This window comes from Dreissena polymorpha, chromosome 7 (genome assembly GCF_020536995.1).
Source record: "Dreissena polymorpha isolate Duluth1 chromosome 7, UMN_Dpol_1.0, whole genome shotgun sequence".
In the NCBI taxonomy this organism is placed as follows: domain Eukaryota; kingdom Metazoa; phylum Mollusca; class Bivalvia; order Myida; family Dreissenidae; genus Dreissena; species Dreissena polymorpha.
The window spans coordinates 58700400-58712370 of NC_068361.1; the positions used below are offsets into that span (position 1 = coordinate 58700400).

Sequence of the window (11971 nt, forward strand, 5' to 3'; positions counted from 1 at the left end):
TTTAATGATTTCCTAAATAATTGAAGCTCACTGCTTCAATATCCTGACAATTATTTTTCAAATAAAATTATTTATGTTTAATGTAGGGATATTCAAACCGCATATGCATCACCAAATGAACAACACTTGTAATAACAATACATAAACAATAATTCAACTTGGAGTATATCAGCGCTTGAAGAACGGCCAATGCAAAGCATTGCAGTTTCAATCAGTTTACATTATGTATATTACAATTTATCATCTTGGAAGAAAGTCATTATGCTGTTTATATATGACGAGTTATGGTCAGAAATCATATATATAGCTACACGGTGAATTATCAAACAATTGTTTTAGCATGCAGCTTATTTATTTACTTAACCTAAATAGGATTTGCGCTTGCGTGCTAGCTTTGCTGCGCGATAAGGGCTGTGTTTACTTCCTCATTCATTCAATCTAAATCTTTAGGACAGTAACGGACGAGATATAATGTGTCTTTACAAACTTATGTGCGTGTTTATACTGGCTTTGGGAACACTTAAGGGTAAATATATGCACATTTATATTTTGTACAGGTAAATGTATCTGATTCATACAACAGAGATTTATTTGTACAATTGTAAATTTTACATGTAGGGGTGATATTGTCATTCGTATTTGAACTTACTTTTCTTTTTAAATTTAAAATTTAGAATTTAGACGTGTTAAGACGATCAAAGTGAAAGGTTAAGTTTATTAAGTTATTAGTTCTGTAATAATCCGTTTACAAGTACAACTCATACCACCATGTTATGTAATACAACCACCATAAATTACGCAACTCGTATTTGAATTGTTACTTCGGTTGAATTGTGCATATATCATGATAAAACATACATTACTAACAAAATGTATAAACGAAATTAGCAACGCAATTATGATGGATTTTGTTATACAATATCTAACGGTCTTTATTTAGCAATTAGCACAGAAAAACTATATTCATATCAGCATAAGATAAAGAACCTAATAAATGTGAGGTCCTTTTTTAAAGTAAGTTATACATTGCTCAATATATCAGAAAATGAATCAAGGCAAACAAACGAATAATACTAATTCGGAGCAATGTATTTAGGTAAAGAAATATTGTTGAAAATTGTTACATATCGATTAAAAAGTATATAGACTCTACAACAACTTGTTTTTATATTCACTTGTTAAGCTTTTTGATAGCAGTTCAAATAGTATTATTCAAGAATTTTAAGAAGATATCGGTATCGTTATAAAAAAGTATTGTTTACAAATGTATAGACATACTGTTAGGTGTTAAACAGATGTGTACACAATTATGAAAAATTAAAAAGATTTTATCTCTTCAAGGTCTTCACGTATACCGCGATGCATAAAATAACGCAATAAAAAGTGATTTAATAACAGTGTTAATGTACACACACATCATTTGAGCTGACCATCACTACGAACGTAAATCGTAATAACATAACATTCGTTAATATTTTCCTAAAATGCAATAAGATAAAAAAGAAACACATGTAGCATATCATGAACAATTATATTTGTTCATTTAGTGTGTTTTCTGGCATTTCATAAGGATGCGTGTATTATTGCATACTTTAGCATATTATTGTTATAAATGACTCCCTCGAGGCAGATAATTCTGAAAGTTGTTACCATAAAGCTACAAAAAAATTGAAATTGACTTAAACTCATTGCCACAAAACGTTAACTTCAATGCATACTCGTCCACGTTACAAAAATTGCAATGGAAAATATATGTTATTAACATACCTTACATATAGCTTCTTCGGTATATACGGCATTTCCGTTAAAAAACAATACAAGTGTTATAATTATGTTAAATATATTTAATATTAACTAAGTGATTTCATTTTGGTATGCATTTAAGATGTTGTTCAAATATTAATTTAACTACCGCATCATCTATTTCTCTCGCAGATTTAATACTGATGCAGCGTTGTTACAGAACATACATACATATTTTAAAACACCGACTCGAAACCACAATATAACATGTTTAAACTATTGTTTGAATAGCATTATCGAGATAGTAACGATGTGAGTAGGTTATGTTTAATCACCAATATACGTTGACGATGCGTTCACCGTCAACCATTCTATTTCGAAAGAGTTTACTTCCTTGAGATTTTATAATGTAAGGACAAGGAAAAAAATATGACATTTATTAAGTGGTTTAACGAATGTTTTTTTTTGTTTTATTTGACTGATAGTTAACAATAAATACGTGCACTTCTCGATTGTATTTGTTTTTGATAATTGTGAATGTTAAAACAATGAAAAAAACATTTTACATTGACAAACAACGTACAAATAGATCAAATTAAAATACTATTCTATACCGTGTGCACAATACGTGCAGTTAATGCATATCTATGTAGTACTTGATGTTTATTGACCACTAATGCTAACTTACCATATATGCATTTGATGTTGACACAATAGTTCCTGACTTGGCACCGGGAGAGCCTGGGTTCAATTCCAATAAAAGTCTTGGATTTTGTTGAGATGGGTTTCATCTATAAGATTATTCATGTTAAAGTGGTATTTCTTTCAATGCTTTGATTTGTTATATGAAAAAAGATAGAGGGGGCATAATACATAAATGTGTGCGATGAATTTCTAATGTGCTTTGTCTCACCTGTCATGGTTTATCTGCTCCTTACTGTGGAATATCTGATAAATGTCTATTGCATTACAACAGTATAATTTGCTCACTAAAACATGCTTCTATTATAATGTTACAAGTTAGTTTCCCCGTTTACGAAAGGGATAGTAATGCAGACTGTATCAAAGAGTGCATCGTACATTATTGTTTCTTTTGCTAGGTCACGAGCACAATGTTGGTATTTCTATTTAAGGCATTATTTTTTTTACGTTAGGCAAATGAAAGAGTGTTCGCCTCGCATCACATTACCATTTTCATCTAAGCATAATATGGACATAATTTTATTTTGATTAATTGAAACGTTAGTGTAGAACTTAAAAAAAGCACGTGTATATGTCTGTTGTAAAATAGAAAGATAATGTAAAGTATTGCGTTTTGAAAGTTTTAACAATATATGATACATACATATGTACTCTTTGCTGTTACGCGAAACGTAAGGTGAAACATGTCTTTGCATGATGTAAAGACACATATTCTACGAACGTTAATAACAATCGAACAAAAATATGTTGATACGCATGTCCAAAAGTTGGTTGTTCATGTATGAATGTTCATCCCGCTAGCACATTCTTTGTTAATGATATTTGCATCACACAAATCCGACTGACATGAGAACGGAAAAAAAGAAGGACGGACAGTCGACGGACACACAGACAAACGAGCACGGGAAAATGTATACGCCACTTCGTTTTTTACCGTGATTCATACTTAAAGATTAAAAAATAAATATATTAAGCAAGAAAAGTTTGACATTAATTTGCTCTTATTTGTTTTGTAATTGGAATTATGAGACTGACAGTTTATAAAACTTGATCTGGGTTAGACACTATTTGGTTACTCGTTATCATGCGAACATGAAATGCAAAGTCCTAGACACGCACAGAGTGTGCATCATTTGAGAGATTTAACATTTTTTTATGTATTTACAATTGTTGTATGCTACATATAATACGTATAATAAAATAAACAGCTAAGTGATCTTTTTTCACAGTTTACGCCTTAATTTTCATGTGCGGATTCCGTTATGCGCCATGTTTCTTTATTGGGGTCTATGATAGAATTTTAGGTATCCATTCTTTTTCAGTTCAAAACTATTAATTTAAGTTAAATTATAAATGACGAAAAAACTTTCAGATCAAAATCCCTCATACCCAAATTTAACCTTTGACCGTTAGGTATGACTTTTGATTCATGGGCGCAGACTTTCCTTTATATTCTCAAACTGGATATCGGTATTTATTTTACAACTGCTAGTTGAATGATAATGGTAGAGACAAATTAAGCTCCAACGTGCCGGTATTGAATCTTGGCCCTACAGTTTGGCCTAGAATTTGAGCTGAGCAAAAAGAGATTTAACTAAGGTCTTTTACACCAGCTCCAAAATTGACGCTCACACGCACGTATGCATTTGAGTACGGTACAAGCCTATTCGCTTTCAGCTTTATCAAAATAACCCATTTACTTTATATAACTTACGCCAAACACATTTAAATATTTCAATTTATAATTGCACCTACCGAATGTGTTTTCAAGTTTTTTAGTACAAAAATATGTGATAATATAAATTTCACCTTGACCCTACCAATCAAAAATATAACATCGTGATAAATCTGGAGATACATTTTTAAAGCAGTATGTGCTTGTCGTTTCATCCCAATAGCTCAATTCGTTTTTTAAATATTAATCGCCATCTATTTAATAATTTAAGATGACGTAACACTGACATTGACCGCATGCATGTTACTTGAAACCCTAACAGACTCTGTTTAAAAGGAATATATATATATATATATATATATATATATATATATATATATATATATATTCAGGTTTATTACTCATAATGTTCTTAAGTTATTGTGGACAAAGCATTTGTCTTCAGAAGAGGTTAACGTTACCTTACCCCCCCCCCCCCCCCCAATTTCATCTCGAAGCTTGGTATGGATACAAGTAACATAAGAACAGATTATTTATGACTTTAGTATATACAGTTCATCGTCAAAATATCAATAAAGCAATAATAAATACACATGCGTCAAACTAACGACAATTTGTTTATGCATTTGTACTAATAATACGGTTTTTGGGAGAATGTAATATGTAAGAGAATGATTTTTATTATTTTTTTACGTTAAGTGGATGTTCAAAATCCATAATTGATTGAGAAAAAAGTATGCAATTAGATCTCATATACACAAAATATTATCGGCTCTAAGTTTAAATGCTTTAATACAAAAATTAGCAAGACGTATCAGTATAGATTTTTTGGTGTCATTCAATAATTATAAACATTTAAACATACTTGGTTTTCGTCTGTAAACATCAGGTATAAGAAGTTTATTCACAATATGTAATTTCTTGTCGAGAAATCAATCTGAATCTAGTAACAGCTACATTGATATTGAACGCAATTATCTAATCACGCAATCCAAAAGGAGGTATCTACATATACATTTTGAAAAAACTATCAATTTTAAAAAGCTAGTTATGTTTATTTGGCGTATATTATAAATTTCTTAGTGTACAATGGCCAATAATTTCGACAAATTTTAAACTAGAGTTTCTTCATATTGTATGAGGGGTCTTTTCAATAAGAGAAATGCACATTTTTAGTTGAGATTTTTTAAGTCATTTATATAAAAATATCAATCTGCCTAAAGAGACTACAGACACCGTTTTTTCTATAAAAAGCCCTTAATGTTGACACACCTAAAAATAGAGTTACCAAACTTAAATAAGAGAGTGTTTTAACTATGTAAAATATACGGTTTAAGTCTAAAGCAAATCTCTCGAGTCTTATGAAACAGTCTTATCGAAACACTTTAACCAGCCTATATTTTGAAATAGTTAGATTCTAAGTGCAGAATAAACTCTAATATTCAATCATTATAACAAAAGTAAAGTAACTGCACCTTTCAATATAGCTGATAGACGTTTAGAATTTGAATGAAACAAGCGTTCCGAAAAGCTGTAACTTTAACCAAGATCGGACTCTGACACTGAGACCGCTACGAGCAGAACAATTTGAATTTATTTTTCAGGTTGAACTATAGTTTTTGTCTTGATATAGCAGTAAGTCAACATACTATTAAAAGTAGTTGCATAGTTCGATGCTTTTCTTAAACATTTCCATATTTTATGTTTTGTCTTTCAGCTGAAAGATACTATGAAAGCGAAAGTACAACGTGGGCGAATGTCACGTGCAACTTGGGAGAACCGCAGATTAAATATCATAACAGATATTTCGAGGTTAACGAGGCATTGAATATTAGCGATGACGTATGGATAGGATACATTTATGTCAAGATTCCATTACTACTACTGGGTATTGTATAATATAATTTGTTGATAGTAGAATTGAACGCAATGCGTTTTACTGAATATGAATAAAATGAGTTCAAAATAGATACATCTCACTATTAATTTTCACTATTAATAAAGACAGTGAATACTCAAATATAACATTTATAGTTTTCAGTAATGTTTATAATAATAAATTGTAAGTTTTTTGAATGCACATTTTGCTGTACACGTACTAAAATTTATGGTGTATGTGTACCAGATTGCTGATAATACGTTTTTTAATAGGTTGCGCAAGTCTGCAGAGCGAAAATGGAGTAGACGTAAACACGACTGGTGATTGTTTTACAATTTGTAATGGTGGAAAATTCGGAATTAAAAGGTCAAGTGAGGAGGTAAGAATAAAAATGAACTTCGTTAGTAATATAAGCGATTGTTGGATTTTAAAATTCGTATGAAATATGTATTCAAAACATGAAAGAAAACTCCATAAATAATTAATAAATAAACCACAACAAAACAACAATAAAACAACTGTGAACAACGAAGAAAAGAACACAAAAAAACAAGAACAATTGAATTGCAAATAATAAAGATTTTTGCATTTGTTCAGTCAGGTTTGATGTGCATTTGCATCATGGTAACTTTGGAAACAAACGGACAAGGATGCACCGATGGCGACCAAAACAGCCTTTGCAATGACTGTTATGAGATTTACACCCTGATACACGGTGGTTACCGTTATATTTAATAAGTGTTAATATGTATTGAGTTGTTAAACAATGCTTTAAAAAAAGAACGCTGTTGCATGTCCTCTTTGATGTGAGTAAGATATTTTGTTTTAATTCAATGACAAAGATTCGCTAGCAGCAAATATATACAAGAACAATAAGGTCGCGAACTTTTTTTATGCACGTGCTTTCTCTTAATGAGTGAAATATGTTTGAAACTAGACATATTTTTTAATTTCAACGTGAGGTATTGAATAAGAATAAATAAGTTAAATACCAAGTGAAAAAGACACCGACTCAATTATGTAAAATATAATTAAAATAATCTAGCTTTCTGTCACTTTAAACGTCTTGATATAAATATTGATATGTGTTAAACAATTTAACATTTAAATGCACGTTATCTAAATGCTACTTTTGTTGAACACAGTAAATGCATCAAATGTCATGGGCTCTGAGTATGAACTCCAGGGAGATTGTCTGACGTATTTTTACCCACATTTTAAGTGGCAACCGTGTTCGAGAACAGATCCCATACGTTCATTGTGTAGCAATTCGACATATACAGGTATGAATGGACTTGATTTGCCAAACTGCGTGGTTTAAATGATGATCTTATAATGGAAACTCTACCACGACATGGTATATGTTTAATATATGTTTTTTTATTTAAAACAAATTGGGGTATATTGCAACTACTCATGGGCGGAGTATACTGTTTTGTATTGTACGTAAAATTCAAGTAATTAAACGCACAAGGTAGCACACAATTGTTAAAAATCATTCGGCACTAAGATGATACGTAAATATATCAATACAGCTTGTCCAAATTTACCTGGCATTGATCATCATTATTTAATTCATTCAAAATACAGTGACGATGAGTAAAGCAGTGTTGATACCTAAATCGTTACTGTCAAATTTATGTCGTACATAACACGCACCAATTGCTAATCTAGGAACTAATCCAAAATATAAGTTATTGTAATGGAGTACACAAATGACAGAGTTTACTTTCGATCCATACATATATGCTTGTTGCATGTATCAAGTAACTCGGGCTATCACAAACGCGCTTAAAATCCTTCGTATCTAAACCGTCGGTGTTAATATCAAGAACTTGCATGTACAGATCAAATATGTATTATGTTTCAATCTCAATGCATTTTGATATAATTTATGTTTTTATTTTTAGTACCATCGGTACTAATTTATCAACACGGAATATTTAACGCATAAGTACGAGTGCTTAGACAATAACAAGAACGCATCTGCAATGAAAACTATTATTAAAACAAAGTCGTTGTTGTTTATTTGGAGATCTCACAGCAACAGCCACGATAGATGGTTCGTCGTATAAATGGTCTACTGGGAATAAAGTATGCTTAACAAAGGGACTCCATCCATCATTTGAACGCAGCATAACAAATACCGGCTTTTATTACCCTCAGCAGCAAAACCACTGGACTGGAATTTTCAGAGAAAGCGTCCTGATAAAACTCTCTCTGAAAGGTATGGTATTTGATTAAGTCCAAATACAAACATTTGAAACTGTCATTAAAGTCAAATATACACATAAAGAGTCGACGATTTTTCAACGAATGTACATTTTGCAATCCTTTAAGTTAAATAGACAATAACATCCATCAACTTATCGTCAAATTATCATTGATTACAAGTATATTTGAACATGTGTCATGGCCAGTCCTGGAACAGATATTTAAAGTTTGTATTTTGTTAAATATAGATTTTTTTGTTGCAGACTTCTATTCCCGATTTTCGACCGACAGTCATGTGTTTGCAAACGGAATCAGCAGGATACTTTGGGTCGCAGACATTGGCGACAAGTACAGAGCTCTTTGTGTCACAAGTATGTAATATTGCAATTTGTCGTGATTTACGACTATACGTAACACAAGGTTTGGTACTATTATTATTAACTGTACATATCTTTTCTATATGGATAGCCCCAATTGTAAAAGACAGGCCATATATTTTAACCGTTATGTAACACAACTAGCGCTTTGAATCAGGCTATAACACTTTAATAGCCGCTCAGGAAAGGAAAAATAGTTCAGAACTATTTTTTTATGAATTTAAACTTTGGAATATATTTTTACATTACGTCCATTTTCTAGTAATGTGTATGTGGAATAAATGTTTCATTTTTGCAAACGAGTGGACGTAAACAGATGAGATGTCCAATTACAGTTAAACGGTGTTTAAACTCCAGTCTACACTTTAATTGTCGGTTGAGTAGCAGATAACGTTAATATTTATAATAAAAGATGTGGGGACATTAAAAAGAATAGGATGCAACTAAACGAAATGATGAAACTGTGTTGCTATAGAGTGAACGATAGCACACACTATAACCGGTGGATGTTCTGCATTGTTTTGAAAACCGACTTAAATGTTAAGCTTTTTAATATTAACAGGATCTGAAAGCACGTCTAGTCAAATGGTAACTTCCAAGTATACCACAGAAGTTACACATTCAGTAAACCTTTCAACATATTCCGAGACTAGTTTGCCTCTAACCAACGTAACTACACCTGACATTATAACGACAGAAGGGTCTAAAAGTAGACCGCCAACCACACACATGTACACGACATTGGCAACAGACTATTCGTTTCCAACCAGTAACGACGGAAACGAACACACCAGTTCTGAAAGTACTGCTTTGTTTTGTAACTTTCTAAACTGACCAATTTAGCTTAAAACATGTTCTGTTAAAGACATTTTCAATACAAAAAATATTGATGTTTACAAATAGAAAGTATCATTATTGTTCATAAAACTATATCGATTTTAACACATAAAATATTTTTTTTTATTGGACAGCGGTTGATGGTTATGCAATATAGAAATAACTTACTAAAAGTAAAATACAAAACCTTTTGATTGTTCGATATACGTTAAAGGAATCACCGGCTATAAACATAAAGTATAATCATTTATTTTGCTCAACCGATATCGATGCATTCGTTAGTTTAGACGGTGTACTTTCAATAAGCAAAATCGATGTTTACAATTATGTGTGCGTGATGTTTATATAAAGTAAGTGAGTATTTTATTTGTAGAGTCAACCACCCGCGGGATAGGTATCGGTGTTTCAGTCGTTATCGTGTTTCTTGTTGGAGGAGCGGCAGCCATTGTTGTACTCAAAAGAAGGTATGCGCTATTATAATGGAAAAGCCCATTTTGTTGATGGGGAATGAACAAAACATCAAACGCAACATACGATATAGTTATGATCCTTGATCGTACACCCGTTGTCCTTTATCAAAATATGAAGTTGTATTTGTAGATTTAAATATTGATATATTGCGTACACAACGATCTACGGAGGTACAGTTTTGCGAAAACAAACAAAACACTGCGATCAAATTAAAAACATGATGATCCATTGGACTAAAAAAATCACACTTAAGACAGTTAGTATATTTATATATTTTTGAATTAAGCAAATTAAACGTATCGAAAGAGCACAGGTCTATACAACCATATTCCGTTGGTTGTCACCATTAAATGTCGTGCTGTATTGTGATGGCACTAGCGCATGTTTCGTTAGAAGGAGCATGTCAAATATGTAAAAGCATGTTTAATATTATTATACATTTATACAGATAAGTAGTGCTTCATTCATGGCAACGGTTATATCGAATATAAAATGTAAAATTGTTTTAATCTATCAAGAGTCTACCTTTATTTTATAGTGGTATGTCGGGTGCAAATCCGTTTTAACTAATTTGTTATGTTATAAACAAGAATATAAATTGAATGCAATCTAAACTGTATTAGGTATTATTGCATATTGTGTGTGTTGTTACAGTTTTTATGTGATTTGAATGAGTTAAATTTTAAACATTCAAATTATTTCAATATAAATATTTTGATTATGCTTCAGAGAAATATTGCATTGCAAACGAAAATCAGCAAACGACAAACCTTTAGAAGATGAACCGGCATTTAAAAACAACACGACCTACGGAAAAAGAAATGATGACAATGTTGCTCATAACAATTATTTTACCCTTGAGAAATGCGCGCAATCTATAAGCAACACCGCCGAGTATTACAATGAAGCTAATGAAGCAAACATGGAGGATGATTATAATACAATACATGATCCAGAGGAACAGTTTGAACGCGTAAAAGATGAGAGCAGTGACTATGATAACACAACCAACGCATTTACATCAGGATCTGATGCCAAAGAAACTAAAAATGTATACAATAAACTCAAGATAGACCGACCCGGGGACAATGGCCATGGACAGAGAACCGGACATAGGGTGGACCAAATTTCAGAAGACGACTACGATACAACTTTAGCGATCATAAAAAATGGGGAGGATGACGTTAGTGACTATAATCATTTTCCACCGACTGCTAATAAAGCATGTGCCTCAGGTAATTATCTCAGAGGCAACAAAGGGGAATACGACGCTATAAGTAGTTTGAAGTTAAAAGTCTCACATTCAGACGAGTCTGACTATGCACACGTTAACAAAGATGCAATAAAATAATAATACCACAGTCAAAGGCAATACTATATTTTAATGTATTGATATTTTTTGTAATCTGTATGTATATATAAATATACTGGGTACATTTACGGAGCTATTCTTCCTGTTGCTTTAGTCGATTTGCAAAAAAGTGCGCCTTTAATTAATACAGAATATTTAATTTTACTCAACTGTCAATTTATGTAAATGTAGTTCAATAACATGGAGGTATCAATACAAGCATCAAGATCTTTTATTTAATATCTCAATATTTAATTTTTCGTGGACGTCACCGCTTATTCAGAGCACGTATCGGGGGAAAAATCCGTTGTTTTGTGTGTGGGATTGGTAAAGAAACCTTATCCAAAGTTATGTGCAGTTCTTTATAAATATCCTTTGTTTTCATAATTCAAATTTAAGAGATATGAATTTCATACTTTCGTGACGTCATCGCATTATTGGCAGTTGAATCCGGTGTAAAATATATATATATAGGCGTCAACAAAGTTCGCAACAATATGTATGTTAAATTAATTCCAACATGTAAATATTGCGTTCATTGATTACAGTTAGCGTTTTTGTATCCTTTATGATCGAATTATTGCCAACGGTTGTACCATCATAATAACTTTAAATATTAATATATTGGCCGATTATTTTAAACAAAATAGAAAAAGATACTGGTATAACCATTATCTTTGATTTTGTGTTATAACCCTCAAATAACCATTATCTATGATGTT

At 31.6% G+C, this 11971-nt stretch overlaps 1 protein-coding gene across 2 annotated transcripts; it reads left to right on the top strand.

The window, feature by feature from the left end:
* Positions 1-442: 442 nt before the first annotated feature.
* On the top strand, positions 443-11338 carry LOC127837715 (uncharacterized). Of its 2 annotated transcripts, XM_052365022.1 has the most exons (10): positions 443-526; positions 5838-6008; positions 6272-6378; positions 6597-6714; positions 7145-7282; positions 8035-8226; positions 8477-8584; positions 9153-9392; positions 9801-9891; positions 10628-11338. In XM_052365022.1, exons 1-10 carry the CDS (start codon positions 472-474, stop codon positions 11247-11249), a joined length of 1842 nt encoding a protein of 613 aa, XP_052220982.1. In that variant the 5' UTR covers positions 443-471; the 3' UTR covers positions 11250-11338. The 2 variants fall into 2 exon arrangements, with proteins under 2 accessions (XP_052220982.1, XP_052220983.1); XM_052365023.1 differs by lacking the exons at positions 443-526; positions 6597-6714 and having other exon boundaries at positions 5985-6008.
* Positions 11339-11971: the final 633 nt, after the last annotated feature.